Raw genomic sequence first — 22,468 nt, 5'->3', positions numbered from 1 at the left:
ACAGCAAATATCGTGCTCCAACAATTAAGTATTACACGCCAATAACTCTGGGGGGCTTATGATGCTGAACCAGAGAAATCCTCTTTCCTCCCCACCCAGTCTTCTTCCTCATCAAAGCCGAGTGCCTACATTACCCACAATACATGTCAACCAGCACCAGTTTGGTCAGAAACGTGGATGTGTTGTGTGGTGCTAATGTAGCCCCGGGCAGGCTGCAGAGGTCTAATAAGCTCTCTTATTTTTAACTCCACAAACCCCATTTTTTCATTTCCAAACTTGTAGTCTTCAGCCCTGACTCAAGTAACATTAATTAGACTAAAACAAAGCTATCCTCTCCACAGCAGCTCCTCATTACTGTGTGTTTTCCTCATTTTGCTTCTCTGCTGTTCAGAAATTGCCCTTTATGCGACCAGATTTAATCAGAGTGTGTCCTTTAATATCATCACCTGGACTCCCAAACGAAATGATTGCAGTATTAAACGCCGTCGCGTTTTTACAATTAATGACTAGATTTGGATTGTACCATCATCACTGGCTTGGCAGCAATCAATCAGTTCACATTCTTTATGCACAGTGGTATTTATGAAGAATTAACGGTGTCTGAAGGTGAACCAAGGCTAACTAACAAAACAACATAAAAACATTTTATTTACCTTGAATAAATCAAAGACCAGCAGCAGATCCTGGGAGATTAATTCTCACTGCACACCAATTTTTACATCCCCCACCCTCTCTCTCTCTCTAACACACGCACACACACAAATAAGCCTGAATGTGCATTTTCTCCACCAGTTGTTTATCATGAAATGTAGCGCTTATACCAACCCCAAATATAAATCACTTTGCTGCTGTTGAGGTGTGTACTGCTTGTTTACTATTACCCCTCCCTGCTCTGGGCTCTCCTTTTGTGGTGGCAGTGCAGGGAAGGGACCTCGACTTATCTGTAGCGTATTGGCTGTGGCTAATCTCTGAAACACAGTGGGTTCATTACAGTATGTTCAGACGCTATAACAGTAGATTGTTGTTGCTGTCAGGGCTGGAGGCCTTACACTGGGCAGCCATGGTGCCACTAATGATAGCTTAATAGCTTTTTAATGTTGCAGCTTGCACCTTGTGTTCTGGCTGCGTGCCGAGAGGCAAATCAGCAAAAGAATGTGTGCGAGGTTGCAAGTGTGACAGACTGTGCGAGAGTGAGAGCAGGAGTGTTTCTCTGCACATATGCCAATGCCCATTTTAATTCCTGTATGCATCTTGCCACAGCGTCCTCTCTGTGTCTTTATCACACACAGCCAGGCACAGTGCTGCACACACACTTCCCTCTGACACACTCATGATCACATCCACTCCACTCCGGCAGCGAGAGGAACTTTATCTGTATTCTTGCTCTCACCCCAAGGACACACACACACTCCACATGTCTGCCATTTGACACATCCCTCCTACACAGAAGTCTCACTCTGTTTCATTCTCTTTAAAACACTCCCTTAATCCTCCTGGGGAATGCTAGCAGCCATGATTGACACACAGGCAGTTGAATGCTTATGTCATCTGAATATGTGACAGTAGAAATATCTGCTGTAGCAACAGATTTCATTTACGTCGCTCTCTGTTTTCTGTCCCTGCAGTGTGTTTGTGTGTTTTCTATTTTCAACAAGTACCCAACTTCAACAAGTACTCACTGTGACATTTTAGTCTCTGTACACATGAAAGCAGTGTTCAAGTTTAAAAATCCAGTCCTTGGATTGCAGCACACATAGATTTTCAATAAGATGCATATTGTGAAAAATGTTTGTCCTTGCATCTAATAAAAGTGTTTAAACAAACAGCCCAGCCCAGCAGTTTTCTGCGTGGCTCAACTATCCAAGGACTGAGATTTACATCACTCCCAAGGCTGAGTGTGCCAGATTCACTGCAGTAAAGTAAGATTGCAGCCCTTTAGTTAAGCCACATATTAAAAATGTATTATTTTTCCTGTCTGATGTCCCACTGCACCCTGCCTGCACACTATGTGCATGCCTGTATATGCATACAGTATATTCAAGCTCACTATCAGGCACCCACATGTGCATAAAGTAAAGGTATGATATAAAGATGGACAGTGAGAACAGTGATGAATTCTACAATAGAGAGTGCATCCATGCAGTTTAAGGACCAAGTTCATTAGTAACTGTATGCCAGTTTGTCAGTTATGTCACAACAGTAACAGTAAACAGAGCCGCTAATTCAAATTAATGGCTGCTGATAAATGTTAAATCACTTAGCAAGTGTGCAGCAAGGGCTCTCAGGGATTTACCCACTACAACAGATCAAAGGCAAGCTCAGTGGTAACATTATGGCAAGTTTTTGCATCAGCCGAGTGTCCCTGAAGGAGCGTTTTAGATTCTGCAACCTCACTGTTTTTGTTTATCTAGCGTTCCCTGAGTGAAATGGAGTTTAACTTGTGTGGCCACATAGACCATGTCACTGTTAAAGTGGAAGTAGAAGATAGAGGTTTTGGGCTTTAAGTTATTATGAAGTAAATGTTGATTGCACAATATAATGGTTATAGAATAATGAAACCATCTGCATTTAGATTGGTACCCTGCAGCCTCATTTTCACTATGCAGCTCTGTCAGTCACCAAGATCGATCTCCCAAGAAAATGAAGGTTCCATTTATGATACAAAGAAAGTGTGTCAACAATTGTGCAACCAAAAAAGGAAGACGATAGCGCTTTTGTTATGTGAGTCATTAGTATCTATCCCCAGTTACAGAAGAGTATCAACATAAGTTTTTTGCAGTTACAATCTCCAGTAGTGGAAATGACGGACAGTGGAACAATCAAAGTAACCGTGGGAAACAAAATGCAGTGTGCCCTGTGTTGTTGGTAGTTACTGCACTCTGAGGAAAACAGAAAGTGACCTGGTTGTCTCTGCGATGGCAACAATTATACCACTTGGAAACTTTTAGAAGGAGGAAGTTGAAAAGTTGTCTGTTTATACTTTAAGCACAGCATATTTATTCTAATTGGAAAAAAGGTTTTCAGGATGTGTTTAATTTTCAGGAGGAGAATAAAAACCATTTAATTGGGTATAATAACATGATAAGATGATAAATTGAACTGCAATTTCCTGAACAAAACCCATTACTAAATTAATTGCCGTTTCCATCTGTGTTTAACAATTAAAGTCAACCGTAAATCCGCATCATACTCTCATAACAATATATCATTTTGATAAGTGACAACATTATAAAAGCTCAATTAGTGCTGCTTCTTACACCCAACTGGGCCAAAATGGATTAAAGCAACCGATCCACCAATACTATCATTCATATCACTTCAACATAACAAAGAGTTATTAACTGTAAACACAAGGGATCACTGGGTTTGCTCTACAGGAACTAAATGAACTTGCTTGTCTTTGCCCACAAAGTAAACGCAGGTTTTGGTATTTGAAGCAGCAGAATTTGGCAACGTTGCTGCACTGAGTCAGCGAGAGGGAGGACACACCAGGAAATCTCTGCGGGGCTAATGGGCACATAAAAGCATTTATGGTGATGGAATGTGTTGGAGATATTAAATATTCATCTGCTCCTGCCTCATTAAGGTTCTGTTGCACGAACACACACTCCTGCAAAGGTCTGTGATCAACAGCCATTTGCTAATATGGAGAGAATCAGAGTATCAATATTTAAAGAGGGGGGCCAGGCTAGGTAGAGACACATTCACACCCTCAGGGGAGTAATGAAGGAGTGTTTGTGACAGCCAGGAGGGAGAGAGAGAGAGAGAGAGAGAGAGAGAGAGAGAGTGTGTGTGTGTGTGTTACTGCAGAAAGAGTTATAGACGCACTAATTAAGACAGAAGAAATCGTGAGCAGGTAATAAAAGTGTAGCATAAGTACCAAACCAGTGCACTTACAATGGAATTAGATAGGCATAAATTAGTATGAGCCACTGTGCTTTTGTCTCTTGGGGTTAAATGTGGGGAAAAAGATGTACGGCAAAGGCAAAAAGGGAGGCGGTAACTCAATTAAAGGACCAAGTAAAGAAGAGGGGGGAGCTGGACTTAACATGATAAGCAATGGCAAATGACTCCCTGCTGTTTGTATGGTGGCTCCCTGTGTGTTCAGTTACACACTCAGATTTACAATGTGTAGCATACAGTACATGGTCCTCAGTGATTATGCATTCTGTTACATGTGTAGCTCCACAGATAGATAATTCCTTGCCTGGGCGAACTTCCCCTTTTCCTTGCTTGATTTAAAGCCACAGGATACGAAATCTGTGATTTATGTTGTCTTGTAGCATTTAATAAGGATTGCCAAACACCGTACGTGAGTGGAATGGAGCATCAGCAATTCCTGCTACCCACTTCCCACCCGCATCCTCTAATCGCTCCACTCCCAGCTGCTCCAGGTTTTCTGTTTTCTACGTTTGATATTTTCTTCATCCCACTTGTTTCTCCGCTCACCCTAAAACAGAACCTGTTCCAGTTTGCTCTATAGCAAACGCTGTGAATGCTGCCTTTCAGATTTATTGCACAATGGGAAGTGAAATTTAGAGGCATCAAAGAAGGCAGTGAATGGAAGCGCAGGAAGTGAGGCGAGCAGACGTGGTCGTGTGAAGCAAATGAGAGTGTTTGATCAAATATGCGATCAAAAGTCAAAAAAGTAGACGGCCTTGAAGACAGAAGGGGAAAAAGATAAAAGGAGTTTCTTTTACACACAGAGTCAGACACTCAGTGGTGGAACATCTCCACTGGCTGTTGGTGGCCAGAAGATATGGACTCCAAAACAGTACGGCAGTTAAATTTGTGCAAATAAAGCGAAAGGAAAAATCCTCTTGTACGTGTGATGGAGCTTTATCTTGGAGCGAGGGGGAACACAGAGATACGCTCCAGGCAAAATTGCAATGCTCTGCTCCCACACTGCTCTGCTCATACCCTGTTGCAAATATGTTAGCAGAAAAAAATCCCTCATGAACCAGACTTAGATTGCTTTGCTAGAGCTGCAGCTCGACTGGGACCCCGTTGGTCCTATAGGATTCAGTAATGCAGTGTAATTATTATACTGTGGGCAGGAGCAGGCAGTCAGTATTTTCAGAGAATTTCATTTATGAAATTGAGATGCTGTTATCATCAGGCTTAACTGTAAGTTTGTATCTTCTGTTGTAGTTGTCAAAAAAACCTGCAGGATCAGGGTTTACTGTCGCAGGTAGGTTTACTGTTAATTTGAAAGGCTGCTCAACAGTGAAGCCCCCCCAAAAATGTTGTATTTACACAATGCTATAACCACCCCCAGAAACCGGTTGCTTTGTGTGTTGATAGTGTTTTCAAGTGGGAGTTAATCAAATTTATGTAACTCAATATTTTGATAGTGAAGTGTTTAGATGGCTGCCAAAACTTTTAATAACCAGCACATGGAGTTGGAGAAATGTTTCAATAAACTTACATTGATTACTTTACTGCACGCCTCATAAACTTGAAAAAATGAAGAAAACATCCTAATTACCAGTTCTGTTCCTCGAGCTCTCGTGGCATTCTGCCCATATGGTTCAGATGTATCAAAGCTGTTGTTGTCATTGTTGTTGTGGGAATCAGTTCATTCAAAATTATCAGAAATGTTTTCTTCCACCCTGCATTTGGTTGGTGAATCTGTTGTAACCTTTGGCATTGCACTGAGAAATAATTAAAATACAGTAAGTGTGTCACGTAGAGAGTGCAGGGTCATGCAACATGGAACACTTGCTGAAATATTCATATCCAGTTTGTATTCAGTTCACAGCAACCCGAGGTTTCCAGAGGTCACAATACCACCTGCACATGCACGGTAGTATATGTAAAATTTGAGCTGTGCACGCACTAATGCATTCTACTTGATACAGAATATATGTTGTGCGGGGCCAGGCAGTTCTAGTGCACTGTTTGTATTTATACTGATGGAAAGTATGGCACCAACACTCATGTATAACCCAAGTAATTTTTGAAGGCTGCGATTATGTTACTAATGTGCTGACGAGAGTAAATAAGGAAGTAGTATAAAGAGGGAAAGTCAGTGTAAAGAGGCAGGTTCAGATGGTGGATGGGTCAAGCAATCACAGGACTTTCAACCCGGAGATTGGTGTACATGTCCTGTGTGAAACCAAGTGAACTTTTTTGAGTTATTCTAATGTTTTAATGTTGCTACAGTAACATTAGCTGCTTTGTTTCAACAATGTTTGGCTGATAAAATGTGCATGCAGGCTAAAATTCAACCTAACTCTTCTGTCAGGAGATGCAGTGACTTAAACCACCGGTGAGAAAGAAAAATAATAACGTTCCATGTAATCTGTTAAGCTAAAGTAGAAGAAAAAGTCTGCTAGCCGCTAGGCTAATTTATGCAATGTGAACATGCTCAAGCTAATGTGGGTGATTAGCAAAAAACAATCGTTTTGTCTGTGAACCTGAATTTGATACCTTTGTTAAATGATGTTTTTGTTAATCCATGTTTTATGGCTGTTGGGAGAAGTTTGCTTTCAGGGCTTTGAGCCAGACAGCCCTGAAGTTACATGAAAAAGATGATGGTTTGGGTAAGAATGAAAAGATTTCTTCCAGAACAGTCTTTCTGTCAGAAAGCCCTGAAGGTTAACTTATTCCATGTGCTGTTTTATGTTTGTTAGTGGAGTCAGTTTAAATTAAACTTCACTGCACTGAAGCGGTTACAATTATCTGCATTATTTATGTGTTGTTTTTATCTTTTATGGCCAAAAGCAAAAAAGAAAAGGGTGGCAGCTTCTTCTGTAACAGACTGTGTTAAATGGGCAGATAATATCGTTTCATATCGATCACAGGCCCCTGAATCACATCGAATCAAAATCATATCATGGCAGACTTTGTAATATCGGCAAATTTTGTATTGTTGCCCAAAGAATCGATATAATATTGCATTGTGATGAAACTGTTGATTTGCACCCCTAGTATGTCATCACCATGTGTCTTCTCCTAAACCTAACCTGTGTAACTTTACGTTAGATATCTAACATTATGGTAAATACATAACATGACAACATCATTCTTGAAGCACAATTTGTTAGATATCATACAAACTGTTGTTTGTGCATTTAATTAAGATATTATACAAACTTTTGTATGAGGATACGCCAGCGGGGCTGCCAACTCACAGGTACATCACACCAAATGGTGCAGTAAAACATAATTTTGGTGTAGAAAAAAAAAATGGTGCATGTAATCTTAAATGGTGCATGTACACAGAAATATTTATTTTTAGCGCTGCCATGTGGAATCTCGATTACCATGTGGGGAATGCAAAAAATGGGATTGGTCATCTAGGGCTGCCTGTTTTCCTCTGCCGATGGAGATTGTGAGGACCACTGTAAACAAGTTGAAAAAGGGCACAGTGACCTTGTTTTTTTAGCTAAGATAATTATTTGATGGTATCAGTTTTGCCATGACCTCAGTTTACTAACTTTAGCTGTTCTTCCTTTGCTCATTATTCTAATGATGCTCAACTCATGAAGTGAGACAAATTTGGAAAAGGTATCCAAAAAATAGCTTCTTCCTCTCAAGGCTTCATTACACTTTGTAGTTTTATAATGTCTAAAGAATAAACTTGCCAACTCATATCAATAACGTGTCTAATAAAAGAGGCATTCATCTCTTTGTCATCAAAGGTTTCTAACATACTGCTATACGTGACTTTTAAACACACACCAAAGTATATTTAAAAAGCATGGACCAGGGTTGTTTGATGCCTCCATTCAAACCAATTTGTTTTTTCTAGAGAGCAGAGAAACACCAACTGCACACTTGCTGCATCACAAAGGAGATCAACATTAGGCAAAGTTTCTCCAAAGAGCAAACACTGGGGTTGTCCAGTATTAGTTTTGACTGAAGGTTTAATAAAGAGCCTGTACAAATGTATTATTTTTTCCTACTGCAGGGTATGTTAGCACACTTCTCTGGAGACCACATCACGAATAGAAACTGATGAATAATGTCGGTTCATGAATGCTAAATGCGTGTTAACCTCTTCAACCCAGTCAGACCCACCGGCGAGTCAGTCATTACTGTACAAACTCATGTTGTGCGCACAGACGTTTGCATAACCCACAGAGAACTATACCTCGAATTCTAGTCAAGATTTTAGTGTTTCCAAAAAAAAGTGCAAAATTATGTACAAGGACTCTCACATTTGAATATTTTTCTCAATGTGAGAGTCGTATAGCTTCAGCGAGGTGTAGAAACAAAAGAAAATACAGAGTATGTTTCTATTATTGCAGGATTTAGGGAAATATATATTGGCAGAGGTAGATTATAATTACTCTGTTTTCATTTGTTCAATATTTCCCTAAAAATAATAATTGTTGTATTTTCGTTACCTTAAAGGGATGATTCTAGTTTGTGAACTGTATGAAATACTTATCTATAGTCAGTGTATCATGTACAGTCGACAGCGGTTGACGTGTTCCCTGTTCGCACACCAGAAGCTCAGCCATGCATTGCTGTGGATTAGAGTTACCAGCAAAACGTAGACCTACCTTAAAAGTTAATATTAGTCTAAGTGAATGCTATATACAATATTTTCACCACTTTACCTTGCCATTGGACAGCCCTTTCCTTTAGCACTACATATTCTCAACCATTACATTTTTCCGGGCTGTTGAAACAAACAAATAAAAGCAGCTGTGGCTCGTGACACTGAATATAGACACCAACACTCCACCTGCAAGACTGAGACAGCTCTCTCAAGAGGATTATGTTAAACCACTGCCAAATAAGCAAGAGAGGTGCTTGCTGAAGTGCACTGCTGTACCCAACCATCAGGTAAAATGACTCTGAATACCAACAAATATATGAAACGACTTGCCAAACAACCAGTAAAGTGTGAAGCGCTGGCATTCTCTGATTCAGAAAGACCCTGAGGTTGTGTAGTAACCAAGTCCCACTCATAGCAGCAGTTGCTCTCTGGGTTCATGAGCATGCATTTACAGTTCACAGTTAGCTTCTGCTATTTCTGGGCCTCCAGTTTCCACAGAAGTTTCCCCTTTCTCTCTCTTGCCCTGTTAAGTCTCCCTCTGCAAGTGTTCTCTTCTCTATACTCTGTTTTTTTTTAAGGTATCCCTTTGTCACCATGACAAATGGCATTACATTGTCGCTGTCATAGTCACTCCATTCTTTTAATGCCTCCACGCCAGTGATACCTGTAGCTGGTGGCATTATGTTTTCGGAATCGACTGTACGTCCATCCCATTCTTGTGAACTTGATATCTCCAGAATGCCTGAAAGGAATTTCTTATCGAATTGAATAAACTGATTAGAATTTGGCGGTCGAAGGTCAAAGGCCAAGGTCAATGTGATCTCACAAAACATGTTTTTGGCCATAACTGAAGAATTCTTACACTAATTATGACAAAATTTCACACAAATGTCTAATAGGATATAATAATGAAGTGATGATTTTATATCCAAAAGGTCAACGTCACTCTGACATCATAATGTTCGGCCTTTTCTGGCCGTTACTTAATGTCATATCTCAGGAACAGATGGAAGACATTTGATCAGATAGTGAATTGGTGACACTCAATCCAAAGTGATTGTATAGATCTAATGTGCTAGCCTGGTTCCAGACCATAGACCCTGCCCACTCAACTGAGTAGACTTGCATCTCTGGTCTGGCATACTGCAATGAATTTGCAATTTATCTCGTCCAGACGATGGACGGACCAATGAACGCCGGGGGTCTAGCGATTAGCCAATCAGTGCCATGCTGATGTCAAGCTGTACGCCTGTGGGTAACTGGTGAGGATAGCAACAATGGCGACCGCTACAGATCCTACAGACCACATTAATGATGCTATCGAGGTATTTCGCCACTACTCGCATTAATGGAGGACCAAATTAAGGAAGCTGCTAAACTGGATTTAACGGCGATGTGGCTGGGCGTGCACAACGACAGAGACATTTCAAACGGGCGATGCTTGCTTGTTTTCGGCACCGGGCACCCCCGAGGCATGGATACTAATGACGTCAGATTCTGGGTGAGTCGTTGATCTCTACTGATTGGTTAGGGAAAAATCAAATTCCCTCCCCCTTGTAAATCGCCTTCAGTGGAAGCCATGTCAGACTGAAGGTTCTGGGAGCTTCAGTCTGACACTCAGGCTACTAATGTGCTGCTGGGGGAAAAATGTGTGTGAAGCATCCATGTTCTCACAGACATGGATGTGAACTGTAAGAGAAACTTGACTGGTGTGCGGAGGCATACAACCGCAGGGTGGTAATTCTAGTTATTTTCTTGTATTTGTTGTCTCGTCCATAAACTGGTGAGAGACTGACCTGAACAGCTGATCTGTGATGTGATACAGTGCACTGCACAGTTGGGCATTTTTGCATAGGAATATGGAAAATATACAGTAGAGAAAATGTCGCGCCAAAGGAAAGGGCTGTCTGACGGCAACGTAAAGTCGTGAAAATATTATAACTATAGCATCCACTTAGACTGATATTGATTTTTTCAGTAGACCTTTTTTTAAGCGGCTAAAATACGTTTTTCCGTTAACCCTAACCCACAGCGATGCATAGCTGAGCTTCTGGGGTGCTGGTCCTGTCTGTTTCTACAAACAGGGAGTGTGCCGACCGCCATCTATTATATGTAATATGTACACTGACTATATTAGTATCTCATCCAGCCCCATTTAAAAAAACAAAACAAAACCAAAAAAAACTAACTATCCCTTTAAAATGTAATATCTACATACAGAGTGGGTGCTCTTCCACAGAGTGTGCAATGTTGTTCTGCAGTAGCCCAGAACAGACAAACCTAACACTCTATATCAGGATCAGGCTGTTTGGGTTTTTGTGTCGGCCACCATAGTTCTCCAACACACTTGGCACACAGGAGAAGTTTCAGTTGTGCAGCTTCACTGCTAGATGCCACCACATCCTACATACTAGACTTTTAAGCTGCTTAAGTTTAGGCCTCTTTGGGGCAGCGGAAACGAGCTGTAAACACAACACTGACATGTACCTCCTGAGATAATATGGCTGTTTTTTGTTTTAAGATTTTTGGGGGGGGGGGGGGGGCAGGCATTTTGCCTTTAATGGACAGGACAGGTAAGTGTGAAAGGGGGGGAGAGAGAGAAGGGGAATGACATGCAGCAAAGGGCCACAGGCTGGATTTGACCCCGGGCCGCTGCAGCAACAGTCTTGTACATGGGGCGCCTGCTCTATCCACTAAGCCACCAACCCCCCAATATGGCCGTTTTTTAGCAAATGTTCTCTTATTTACACATCCAGCAATTAATATTTGCATTAATCTGGAGTTTGAATAGCAAATAAGTCCATTATTCACTCTCTTTTTAGCTCTGATTTTGTCTCCACCAACTTCTGAGGGAAAATTTCTGGCTTGTGAGCTGCTAAATGATGTGTGTATGCTATGCAGCTTGTACCAGGCTTTCCGTGTTAACAGAGGTGTGTTTGTATGTAAAGTATCCTGACATGTGAGCAAGTTTGTGAAAGAGAAAGTCAGGGTTCATGTTTGTGTGTGTATCTGTGTGAATGTGAATGCTCATCTGTGTGCATGTGTGTGTGTGTGTGTGTGTGTGTGTAGGTGTGTAGGTGTGTAGGTGTGTGTGTGTGTGTGTGTGTGTGTCACAAGCTACAAGGGACAGGGTCAGGCAGTGCTGAGTTTTAATTAACTGACGCTCGGTCTCACACTATCATCAGCCAGGCTGTTCTTATAGCTGAGAGCTGGTCCACGCCGGGCGTGAAATAATTTTCTATTGATTCACTTCACTGTCTTTGTATCTGTGTCTAACTGTCTGACTATTTCTCTCTCTCCTTCTTATACATACAAACACACAAACCTTTTTTTCTCTACATATTATCACTGCTAGTTTGCTTTTTCATTTTCATTGTTGCATTTTTCCCTTTCTCCTTTACTCCCTCTCAGTGTGAGAAGTCTCTTTGTGCCCTATGCTCTGTTGCACTTTCTCGCTTTTCAATATCCTCTTGTAATCTGCGTGCTGGGAGCCCAGTGAAGCATCCAAAGCTTTACACCACAGTGTTGGTTGAGGGGGACAGTCAGCACTCACCCCATCATGTTCCTGGGACATTTCATTAGACAGGAGGACACTCCGCAGAGTGTGAACAGCTGCCCTGTCTGTTATATTCTGAGAGGTGTGTATGTGTGTGTGTGTGTGTGTGTGTGTGTGTGTGTGTGTGTGTGTGTGTGTGTCTGGGTGTGATGGGCCCTGTGGGTAGTTGTGTAAACAGATACTTGCTGCTGTGATACCTGAGTTTCAGCACAGATACCAATTACTGTTTTATCTGGTACCTCACGTTGAAGAATGAATAAATATATAATACATGGTTTTTTTTATCCCTTTAAAAGGTTTGTGCACCCTTGATTTCTGCCTGGCTCCTCCAAGCCAGAATGCTTTTTGTTAATGTGATGTGGGAAGAAGCTGGGGACAAACTGTTGTGCAGAGGCTTGGCAACATACTGTAGTATGTGACACCAAGGGACACAGACAGATTGACCGTCACTATCACATCAGCCATTTTTAGCCAGCTTGGATAGCAATGACTCCCACCGGGGCACTTTGCCACAGAAGGATTATACAAGGAGGAGGACCCACTATGTCTAGCTGTGGAGTCCATGGAGGCCCAAGAGAGGACAGGAGATGTCAGCGGATAGTGCAAATCTAGCGTTGGTTCTCCTTAGCTTAGGTGATGATAGCGTAATTTGTCACTTATGGCCATTTTCAATGCAACTGTCATTATATTCTCTGTGGTAAAGACCGGGTCAGCCAGTGTTCAGCCTATTGTGCTTGACACTTGACACAGTCGGGGTAGAGAATGTGATATACCTCAGAGATTTGGCTATTTTGACATGATGACCTTTCAACTCCCAGGAGACGTAACAAGCTATTTTTGAGCACCAAAAGCACAATATGTGAATTGTTGTAACATTACCTTTATTAACACAAGAATTTATGTGATTAAAAAACAAAAAAAAGTTCCCAAAGTGAGTGTAACAAAGTCAACAGAAGTTCCCTTTGTCCGTGGCCATGCGCCTGCACCTATTTGCCCCTTTAAGCCTCCATCCTGCCCAATCTACTTTGTTTGCAAAGTCTGTTTAACCAGGCTTCACTGACAGATGTTTGCCTGCTAATGTGTGTTTGGCAGGGGAGATTATTATGGCTTACTCACTCGACAATTGCTCAGCTCCTCTGCGGACAGGATGATAGTGCCACATTTCTTTCCTTGGATCCCTCTGTGGAGTAAAGAGAGAAAACAATAAGAGCTTAACAGAAATTAAAGGAAACACATCTTCTATTTGTCCACTCTTGGCTCTCAAGTGATCGTTAAAGGCCTCTCCACTGTTTTCCAACTGTGAATTAGTCCCTTTGATTATACTCAACAACAAAAAGTCTGTTTGATGTCGCTCATCCTGACATTTCTTGACATTTAAGGAAAGTCTCATATATTATATTAAAATATATTAAATTAAAAGGATGCGCAGCCTGAGATACCTCAGAGGATCTTAGCTCTAACAGGTTGTTACATACTGTAACTTTTTTTTCCATGAAAGCTGATTAGCATCTCAATGTAATATGTTGTGCAAGTTCTATCCTATAATTCTGACTACCTTGTTCGAACAGATCTATCCCTAGTTTTATTGTAATTTGTCAGCAGTTTTAAATAGCAGGGCAAACGTCCAGTACCATACATGTTTTTTTCATTATGATTAATACAGGCAATGAGCCTTTTGAGGAAGGTTTACCGATCCTTTAAGATGACAAATATGTTATATGATCAATTCATATTCATAAGTGAGGAGCTGTAGTGATGAGTTTTGTATGTACTGGTGAACCTATTTCAGTTTCCTCTGAGATCTCAGCGTATATTACTCAGTGTCTCACATAAAGAAAGCCATCAGTGCTCTAATTACCTCTGCTCTTGTCTTCATTATTTTAAGAACTTCTACATTAAGTTGTGGTGACAAATCAGTCCATCATCTCTTGGCTTGTTAAGAACACAGGAAGCAAAGCCTTTAACCTTAGCTGAGAAAAGTGATCCAACCTCATAACTCAGTTTATAAGCCTGTTACAGCAGCTTCTAGCATGTTTCAGAACATTTTCCTATTTGTACAAAGCCACTGATCTAATTTCTGACTGGACTCCACATTTTTGGTGATCATGCATTTCCTGCAAGATCCAAAAAGGCTTGAATACTTGGAAATCAAACAAACAAAGGCACTCTCTACTACTGTACATCTTAAATAACCTTTTGCAAACCTCTTTTTTTCCTGCTGTTATGTGTTACTTTAAGCTCTTTGTATTTGCCTTTTATACTGAGGAGGGTGAGGACTTTGCCATGACTTGCTTAAGGGCAAAATAACAGTGCCAGAAACCTTGACATCCCTTTCACAGTTTATCATCTCATGCAGATTAGAGTTATTCACATCTGTTTTAATCAATTTTAATAAAAATCATTTTGATAACAAATGTTCAAAAGAAAAGAGATGAAAAGATTTGAGAATCAGAGAGGCCATCAAAAGCTCAGTCCCCGTCACGCTTATCACACTGGACTCACACAGAGCACAGAAGGGGAAAGGCCAATTTCTTTGAGGCCAGATTTTTTTACTTAATACTGTCATATTGTGTGGAGTACAACAAAAAATATGTTTGGCGTAATGTCTGTATGTAGTGTGTGTGTGGGCCTGTGTTGGAAAGTGCTGGCAGCCTGTCAAATAAGACTAAATCTCCTCAGCCCTTAAGTCCACTCGAGGTGACAGGTGGAATTGAACTGTAATGCCTATGAAATGGAATTTATATATTAGGGCATAAGATGTTATAAATGGAAACTGTGCTTGGAAGAAAAAGGAAAAACGGAAAGAAATCACTTCTTCTGTGACAAAGCTACCTGTACCTGATCCAAAATTTCTTTTCACTGTTTGACATCTAAATCTACCTAGAGTTAAAGCCATAACAAACTAACATAACTGCCACCATACTTTCTACATAACTGAAAGAAAATCAGCCAGTCACACCAGAAAGCTGGACGCCAGCCAACTGTGTTAAACAGTTAAAACTGCTCTCCTAGCTTCTTATATCTTTGCTGCAATGGGTTGTTTACTACTGCCTCATAGCATTTTATTTTAGGATAGTAAGTTCACCATGTCATTCAATAAAAGAGAAAAAAGCTATCCAACTCTCTAAACTGCCAACTGCTAACTGTCAAGCTGGCAAGCTCGTTAGGTTGGTCAAAAGCAGGACAAAAAGTTCACAATCAATTCAAAAGATACATGTATTTATCTGCACCACTGACTCCCATATCTGTCAGAAAACATTCCTCTTTGTGGAGCACTCTATATTTCAGCAGAAGAGTTGTGAAATTGAAGTGGATGGTGTAGTACAGCTGATAGAATAAGCTACATTATGATAGCTTCCTCCATTTTGGATTCTCTGGCTCTCATTTCCTCAAAGACCAGCACTGTAGAGGCGGCCTGCTGTCAGTCAACGGCCTGAATTCACTCCATGTGAAAAATGCATGTGGATTTGCTATGTCCCCACAAGCAAATCCACAATGTTTGCAGCATTTCCATTGAAGGTATACTAGGATTATCCTAAAAAATATGTATGGACTCATACAAAGTAAATCCCTCTCAGTCAGCACTCGTAACCCCCTACAAGCATGTGGCAGTGCATTTTACTGCAGACACATTGCTCCCTGCAATATTTTCCTATTTTCCTCTTAAGCCAATTTCCCACTGGACATAAACCCACTAACACCCACTGACAACTGGCTCCTGTATTTAAAAGACAATGTTACACTCTGCATTCATTCCCGAGATGAATGACTCCGCAGTAGTCACAGGGTTTTATCAGCTCCACCTCTGATTAGCAGTAGACATCAGGGTGGATGTGCTAATCCTTGCGCCTTTTCCAGTACAATGCAATGACACGCCGCCACAAAAAACTGTCCTCCTCTGTCCAAGCATTGCTTGACCATTGTTCAAAATTAGTCAGCACCAGGTAAAAAAGAGAGAAGTAACCTCTGTAACATTTTCACTGGCGTCCATGCTGCTTTCTACTGCTTACTAACCTGTTTTCCAATGCAGTCATGATGCCAAATGAGAGACAGCAGAGGGGGAAAAAAACAACAGAAAGGCCTAGGCTACCCATCTACTGGCAATGAGAAAAGAGTCTATCACGCCTATTTTTAGTGGGTTTCCCGCATAAAGTAAACTGCATATAGGTGCTATTTTTGGAAAAGAGGTATTATTTTGCTAGGGTTAGAATGTTTCTGGGCAAAGCTCGTGAAGATGGGGCTTTATAAAAAAGTAGCAGATAGATGGAAGACAGTAAGAAGCAAGCTTCCAAAAGGAAGCTATGAAAACTGCAGACACAGCATCAAAAAAATGCAAATATCATGGGGCAAAACGCCAAACAGATAAAGTTTGTTCCAAAACAAGAGCAATCTAGGGTTGGCTTTCACTTCCACTGTCATTGGTGATACTGTTTACAAACAGTAACCAACAATCTCAGCATAGTTTACCTTTATGAATTTATTTTGCCAAGAAATGCCGTTGTCTTAAAAGACTTTATAACCATGCCTGTTCTTAGTCCAAACCTTGTCTCTTTATGAAGGACAAATCTGGGACTCATTTTAGATTCTGGGTTGAAGTTTGATAAACAGTTTTGTTTTTTTCATACATCCAGCTTCAATCAGGACCATTCACGTGTGTGTGTGTGACTTGGGGAAAGTCATCAACACTTTCATATTCATCCAACCTTCATTAATGCAATTCTTGATACTTTGTATCACTCAGACCTTTTATTCTGTCTCCAGCTTGTTCACAATGCTGCGCCAGTTCATCAAGAAAGAGACCATATTACTCCAACTCTGTCCCTCCCTCACTGGCTTCCTCTTAGTTATAGGACTGAGTGGAAAAGTGTGGTTTTGTCTGCAGAGCATGTTCTCGCCCTGCTTACATTAGTGAACTCCTGTCGTCATACCACGCTGTCACAGACTTGAGATTGTCTGACCGAAGACCTGTCTGTCGCTACAGTGGGTCTGGGTCTAAATGTGTCAGTGCCCACGAGCTTTAACTTTAACTGCGCCTGATTCTGTTTGACTGGAACTGTATCTGTTGTCTTTGGTTGGTTGGTCGTTAATCTGTGTGTGTGTCCGTTATGAACTTGTCATTGTAGTCTATTGTCATGATTCTATTGTCTTATGTGTGTGTGTACTGCAAAGCCTTTTGTATCAATCGTGTTGTTTGAATAGCTTTAGGGGTTATAAATTGTTTCCAGACTAAATCCATCCCACCTTTTTAGTCACCATGAGATCTGTGTAGAAAGTGCTCCCACTTGAGGCCTATGGGAGCCATTAAACAACATTAAAAAACATTGCTCATGTTTCCCCACGAAATGTATCACCTTTCATTTATCTGCCTGACATCAGTGTGTCAGATCTCCAAGACCATTAACTGCCCCACCAGAGGACTGTGAAGTTTAATGTGGTCTTTCTGCGTGTGTGTTAATTGCCTCATTCATCAGCGATGTGTCACAGTAAGAGGAATGTGCCTTATTAGTTTGAAAGTGCTCTATGTAGAGCGGCGCTGTTGTCATGGGTGGCCTGCACGGGCTTCCTTTCACAGTCCAAAGCAGTAGGGATGTACTTAAGTATTAATTTCTTGTTTTAAGTAAATGTTTGAAATAAAACTAGTTGACTTGTCTAAGAGTAAGAAAACAAAATTGAGCACAATTGAATCTAAAAGACATTAGACTTAGACATTAACTGAAAAAATATTATTAGAGCCATTTGAAAGTCATTAATCACATTTGTCAATATCCAAATCATATTTTAAATGTTCCCGAAATGTGTAACACTTTGCGCCATGCATTAAAAACATTTGAGCAATTTCACACAAGAGGAAGTGCTGTGGTATGGAATCATCAGCACGGCTGTGATTTGGTCGTAGGCACGAGACCACAGGCTAAGTGCTGAAGATAATCACAGCCGGGTCGTCCCGACTCATTTCCATTCAAAAACTCACTGACACACACATCCAGACATACACACATGGTAATTCTCTTACGCATGAGTTTGCACGCAAATTGACACACAGAGAAGACACAGAATTAAACTAATGGCAAGGAAGGGAAAGCCATTGACGATCAGAGCTGCTGGTTGGTCACGCATGTCAATCCAAGCTCCTCTCATTTTCCTCCGGGTATCTTTATAATGGTAAATTTAACCAATTATCTGGTTCTGACTAACAAGAGTAGGGAACATTTAATTGACTAGTTGACTAATTGCGCACATCCTGACAAAGTTAGGTGAACTGGGGACTCTGAAGTGCACTCTCAATAATCAAACGCTGGTTTCAGACCAAAAGCACAAGATGGAGTAGTTTCTCAAAAAATATTCACGCTTGGGAATAGTCTGCAAAGCTTACTTTCTTGTCCACCTCTGTGGAAATCTTTGGTTTCTCTCAAACCACAGCAAGTACAGACAAACACATGCCAAAATACACTGTTAAAATGTCCAAATACACAGCAGGCAATGCAAATGGGCAGGTAGCAGCAGGAGTCACGGTTCAGTGTGAGTTCATTTGCATTTATTTGGAACAGACTATAGTACAAGTGTCAAAGACATACACAATCATCCCTCTGGGGTTTAAGGTAGCATTTTATCCACTGGCAACTTCGGTACTGCTGCTCTTGTCTCTTACTCAATTCTTTCACCCCTGGTGTTGTAGCTGAGCGGGAACCCACAGACGGGTCATCTGTCTCGGTGTTTTATCAGCGTTTGCCATAGTGTAACTGACTCACTCAATCAGCCTGTTGCATATGTTGCTATTGGCATACAGCTTACAGGCAGAACTTATGCTCCTGAACTTTGGTTCTGCATTACTTGCATCGCTCTACATATTGTGTATCCTGTTTGTGGCTGCATGTCCCAAACAACGACCCCTGTACTGTGACAGTTTGGTACGTATACATGAATCATTACAAGCCAATAAGATGCTAATACAAATTTTCCAACCTGGTATCCCCATCATTCCTGATCATTTCTACCATGCTTAAAATATTTTATTCAAGTTATCCAAGGACGCAGACAGTGTACTTTCCTTTACAGATCTGTTACCATATAACGTCCTCTTCCCATCAATCCCAGAGTCCCATTGGTCACTTGTTGTGGATGTGAGCATATCACAAAACCTGTGGACATAATCATCTCAGTTATGCCCCAGTATTGCTCACCCAGCTGCTTAATAGAGTGCAGTGACTCTGGTTGGTCTTTCTGATGTGTCATCCACCTAAAAGCCTTGACTGTAGGGGTGTCCCCGACTAAGAATTTTCATAGTCAAATCTGATTTGACAGATTTTTCCTTTAGCCGACCAATTGTCCAATCATGTTGTTTTCCCCCTCGTTGATTAATGAGCTCATTTGCGTCAGTTTCCGCTCCAGAGAAAAGAGCTAAAACACCCAAATAAACAAATGTAATTCTTCAGTTGGCATAATAAGATAATAATAATAAAAGTAAAAGGGTTATCATTTTATCTTTATCTTTATTCCTTTCACTTCATCAAGGTGCTGCAGCCTCATCCATGTCTTTAACAGGAGTCGTTTCTGACTCGTCAGAACTTGCCATTTCATTCACAAATAAACATCCAAAAACATCATCAAAAGGTTTAGAAACAGTTTTCCTTCTTTCTGACGTCAAGTTACTTCATTAATCATCTCAGGTTCATACAAGTTCATCCACACAGACCGTGCGTCACCGCTCTCAATTGTTTGGCCGTGTCAGACAAAAAGTAGCCAAATAAAAAATCAGAGTCTGTCAAGAAAACAGTCAGCGGTGAAATTTGTTTCAAGACACTTCAGGTAAACAAATAATCCTTCAAAAAAGTTTGATTTGAGAGCACATACTTCCTCCAAAGTGTTTGTTTATGCAATCCGCCACCGCAAATCACCGTAGTCCTCGATGCTGCTCTGATGGTCCTGCAGCGCACTCACTCACCTCAGCTTATTTGGAACGAGCAACTGGGTGATTTATTCATGCTTAGTAATGAGTATGCCTACTGATTAAATGCACGCGTCATTTTCAGTTTTTTATAAACAGAAATTAGGCTGATGTTTGTATCAAAATAGGCTATATATCATGAATTACTAGAAAACAAATGCATTCTATGTCAAATCAAGATGTTCAGCAGCAGTGAGCACCCCCATATAGTCAGAATGGTACGGTCTTGTTTCATAACCACATTTTGCAACGATTCAGTGGCGAGACTGGCCATCAAATCAGACTTCTCCGAATCGAATCACCGAATCATCGACTATTCGGGGTCACCCCTACTTGACTGCAACGTTGATTACATTGACTTGACTGCAACGTCTTTGAAGAAAATTGTTGCCAGCGAAGTAAATATAATCAAGGCAGCTACTTGTTTCTCCTAAATGTGTTTGGCAAACATAGTAGTGCAAAAATGTATAGCATAGGACACACTGTTAATGAAGGACACCCAAGATTTTAATTTGCCAGGTAGACGCTGTATGCTGTTGACAATTCAGCAACAAAGTTGCATTAACTACAGGTAAGATGTACTGTACACTCTAAGTAAGTGCTGGTGTTTTCAGCTGCAATTTCTTGACAACTTACTGAAAAGATTCATGGACTTGACTTGATGGACTCAGCTTTGCACTCAACATGCTGAGGTCAAGAGACTGGTGAAAGTGTTCTCCAGCTGTGTGTATAAGTGCTTCCTGCTCTTTGTGCCAAGTTATGTGTTTTTAAGAGGTAGATGGAGACCTTTGATCCATACAGTAAAAGACTTTCATTGATCTTCAGGTGGAGAAACCATCCTGGTTGCATGAGTGTTTTCTTTTCTCACCTACAATCTTGCACGTACACACATACTGTAGACATAAGGCACCCCATCAGCCACTGACTCAAAAATACAGCTTTCAAAAGACAAAAGCCTCCACATCTACATCCCTGTCCACTGATTCCTTCCTTCACCTCCCGTAGCCGAATCAATTCCCTCTTGGTTCTTCTCAGAAATAGCCTGTTATCTTAAGGCCACTGAAAAGCAAAAACCAACAGACAAAAAGAGTTTGCTTTACACAAGTGAATCTGCGCTGTGTTGACAAGCTGTGGCTGCAGAGCAAAGCGGCTATAGCTATCCGATTAACAACACAGTGAGCAGCCGAAAGGAACTGGCTTTCACAAATAACCCCATGTTTTTTGGTCATTAGTTGGTTGGAAAAAAAAATTTCAACTTGTATGTGAAGAACAATTGGGTAAAGTGAATGGATGCTACTGATTAAGTTTGCCACACGCTGTCCTAAAACACAAAAGTTCGAAGTAAAACATCTTGCTACTATTTTAATTGATCGATGCTTTATAATGTCCTTTTTTAAAGGTGAGTATGTGTATAAATTGTAAGAAAATGGTGAAATATGACCATCAAAATTAATCTGAAGCCCAAGGTTACGTCTCTTTTTCCCCCAACCAATAGTTCCAAATAGAGTTGTTCTGATACCGATACCAGTGTCAGAAATACCCCTGATACTGCCTAAAATGCTGCAGCTGGCATCAATTCATACACAACTCTATGCGCCAATCTGATACCAGGTTATTTATTAATAAACTTAAAAGTAGATGCACACACAGATAAAACAGCAGTTTTCCTGGATATCAATTCTTTTTTGTCACTCTAAAATGAACTGGCAACTATTGTTTTTGAGCGGGGTAGAAGAATTGATTTCCAGTAAACAGTGTTGGCCATGGCAATTTCTTTTACTAGAAGGTCCCACTAGTAATCATCATTAATCATGTGGTTTTTATGACAGTCAAATTAGACAATAACGTTCTATGGCATTCCTTCAGTGTATGTATTTGTTCATGTTTTACAAAGGGTTTCACCTGAGCAATGCTACACAACAATGATAGCAATCATTTCACATCTATACAGGGTCAGAACTATACTGCTGTTCTTGAGGCAATGGTATTGAATACTCTGTATTGGCTGATACTCAAGTGCAGGTATCAGAATTGATATTGGGAAAGAAAAATTTGTACCAGAACATCTCTAGTTCAAAACTCAAAGATATCCGGTTAGAGCTGCAGCTAACAATTATTTTAATTGTTGATTAATCAGTCAGTTATTTTCTTTATCAACAGAAATGTCTTGTTCCGTCAATAAAATGTCAGCAAATGGTGAAAAATGTCAATCAATGTTTCCCAAAGCCTTAGGTGACTTCCTCAAATGTCTTGTTTCACCCACATCCCAAAGATACTCAGTTTACTGTCATAGAGGAGTAAAAAAAACAGAAAATATTCACATTTAAGAAGCTGGAATCAGATCATTTTTCCTTTTTTTCCTCAAAAAATTACTCAAACAGATTAACTGATTATCAAATTAGTTGGTGATTAATTTAATAGTTGACAACTAATTGAGTAATGGTTGCAGCTCTAA

General features: G+C 40.6%; 1 protein-coding gene across 1 annotated transcript in view; it reads right to left on the bottom strand.

Annotated features, from left to right (window-relative positions):
* cpne5b (copine Vb) overlaps positions 1-22,468 on the bottom strand; it is a 181,361-nt gene that overhangs the window by 54,118 nt on the left and 104,775 nt on the right. Inside the window, exon 7 of the mRNA XM_049584227.1 lies at positions 13,185-13,248. Within this exon, the coding sequence (XP_049440184.1) occupies positions 13,185-13,248 (64 nt within the window). The remainder of the gene's footprint in view (positions 1-13,184; positions 13,249-22,468) is intronic.

Source organism: Epinephelus fuscoguttatus, linkage group LG1 (assembly GCF_011397635.1).
Source record: "Epinephelus fuscoguttatus linkage group LG1, E.fuscoguttatus.final_Chr_v1".
NCBI lineage: Eukaryota > Metazoa > Chordata > Actinopteri > Perciformes > Serranidae > Epinephelus > Epinephelus fuscoguttatus.
Note: the sequence above shows the minus strand (reverse complement) of the source record. Positions and strands in the feature narration are given on the sequence as shown.